Below are 1,810 nucleotides of genomic sequence, written 5' to 3' on the forward strand. Positions count from 1 at the left end.
TGTTGCGCAGGAAGCCCTTGTACTCATCCAGTGGGATCCAGAGGTCGTCCTGCATGCAGTCCACCTCATAGCACAGGTAGGTCTCATTCAGGTAATTCAGATGACTGAAGTTATCAAGGAAGGTCCTTTCATCCATCAGGGGTCTATGGACACAGGAGGGGGGAACCCAGAGACATGGAGCACGTCCTTGTGCTCCTCTCCTCCATCCCAAACCTCTTCGCCTTCACCCTGATCTCCCCATGCATCCCACATCCCAGCCAGACCCATAGAGGATGGGCGTCCACTCGCTTTGCTGGAGCCACCGGCCTTCCTCTCTGACCCCACCCAAGGCTCCTGGAGAAGCCAGCCCGGTCATTTTGTCAGGTTAGGCCCCCAGGGGCACTGCACGGTGTCAGAGCCTCTGTCGAGGCTCCCCCTGCACTATGCTGGTCACCGCTCCTGGCATCGCCATTTCACATTTGTCCCGCTGGCCCAGATCCCTGCTTGGATGAACACTTGGCATCCTTTCCTCTTGGGACAAGCAGAGTGCCCATCAGCTGAGAGGTCCTAGATGGACACAGAAGGTCCATCAGGAGGGAGGGACAAGCAGAGCAGCCCCTGGGGTACGGTGAGTCCCCATCAGGGAACCTGGAGGAGGGGCTCAGGAGTTGGGGTGTTGTGGGGGCCGGGTGATACCTGGCCTCGGGTGCTGGGCCGGCCGCCATGTCTCAGTCCCTTCGCCGTCCTCTGCTTCTCCTCCTGGTCACAGCCTATGTCCTCCTCCTGTGACACTCTGCAGAACTCTGGCTCCTTATATGCCATCAAGCACCTGGAAATTGCTGAGTTGGCATGCTGGACCCCACCCCTTCATGACCTCAGGCCACCGATGCCACCCACATGGGTGTAACAGAAACAGGAACTTCTCTGTCCAAATGTGTCATTCTGATGCCGTCGGGGACAAGTTAAGTTTTGATTTCTCTCTTCTGCCGAAGGCCCTACCTGGATGCCACGAGGACTGACCATGGGCAGATGAAGCCTCGGAGGCTAGGGTCAGTCTGGGCAGCATGGCACAGCTAGACAGGAGGCGAGAGGGCAGCTGAGAGGCCCTGTTCATGCCTGAGGAGGCTCAGGAGTGAGACACAGAGCCCCAGTCCAGGCTCCCTGGGGCCTGCTGCATGGAGGAACCGTGGGCTGTGAGCCAGGAGGGAGATTCTGCTCTGAGAGGCAGCAGATGACCTTCATCCCAGTCTAGGAAGGAACGGGAGGGGACAAACCTGTGCCGAGCTCTCCTTAGCAACGCATCACGTAAGCATTAGAACCTGGACATGATGCGTTTTTATGCCCATTAAGTAGGGGAGAGAACGGGCTCTGAGAGGGAACAGGGCTTGGCGGGAATGCACAGGGAGCAGAGGGGAGCAGGGCTACCCACCGCCCGGAAAGGGCGGCCACCCGTGCTCCTTCCCTCCACCACCAGGCCATGAGGAATGTGGGGACCGTCGAATTATAGGCTCAGCGGTGAGCCTGACCCCTAGCTGGCTGTGCTTGTCCCCAAGGGCTGCCCCTCTGTCCCATCAACTCCCCATCCTGACTCCTGTCAGACCGCCCTGTGCTGGCCCAGCACTCCCACCGAGGGGATGCGCCCAATGTGGGGAGAGCCGGGCCGGCCCCCCCGATCCTACCCTGCCCGCCCGAACAGAGAACCAGGCCGCTCGTCCTCCTGGGCTGGCCCGTCACAGCCTTAGGGTGCACCCTCAGCGCAGCATCCCGTCTTCTCCACGGCCCCCTCCACTGCACCCATGGGGGCCTCCCCTGGCTCTGCACTGCGCCCCTC

The 1,810-nt window shown here is 60.7% G+C and overlaps 1 protein-coding gene across 1 annotated transcript in view; it reads right to left on the reverse strand.

The window, feature by feature from the left end:
- LOC111734308 (DNA dC->dU-editing enzyme APOBEC-3A-like) overlaps positions 1 to 804 on the reverse strand; it is a 2,109-nt gene extending 1,305 nt beyond the window's left edge. The window contains exons 1-2 of the mRNA XM_023526485.1: positions 676 to 804; positions 65 to 143 (exon numbers count right to left, since the gene is read on the reverse strand). Coding sequence (XP_023382253.1) covers positions 65 to 143; positions 676 to 704 — 108 coding nt within the window. The 5' untranslated portion in view covers positions 705 to 804. The remainder of the gene's footprint in view (positions 1 to 64; positions 144 to 675) is intronic.
- Positions 805 to 1,810: the final 1,006 nt, after the last annotated feature.

Source organism: Pteropus vampyrus, unplaced genomic scaffold (genome assembly GCF_000151845.1).
Source record: "Pteropus vampyrus isolate Shadow unplaced genomic scaffold, Pvam_2.0 Scaffold959, whole genome shotgun sequence".
Classification (NCBI taxonomy): domain Eukaryota; kingdom Metazoa; phylum Chordata; class Mammalia; order Chiroptera; family Pteropodidae; genus Pteropus; species Pteropus vampyrus.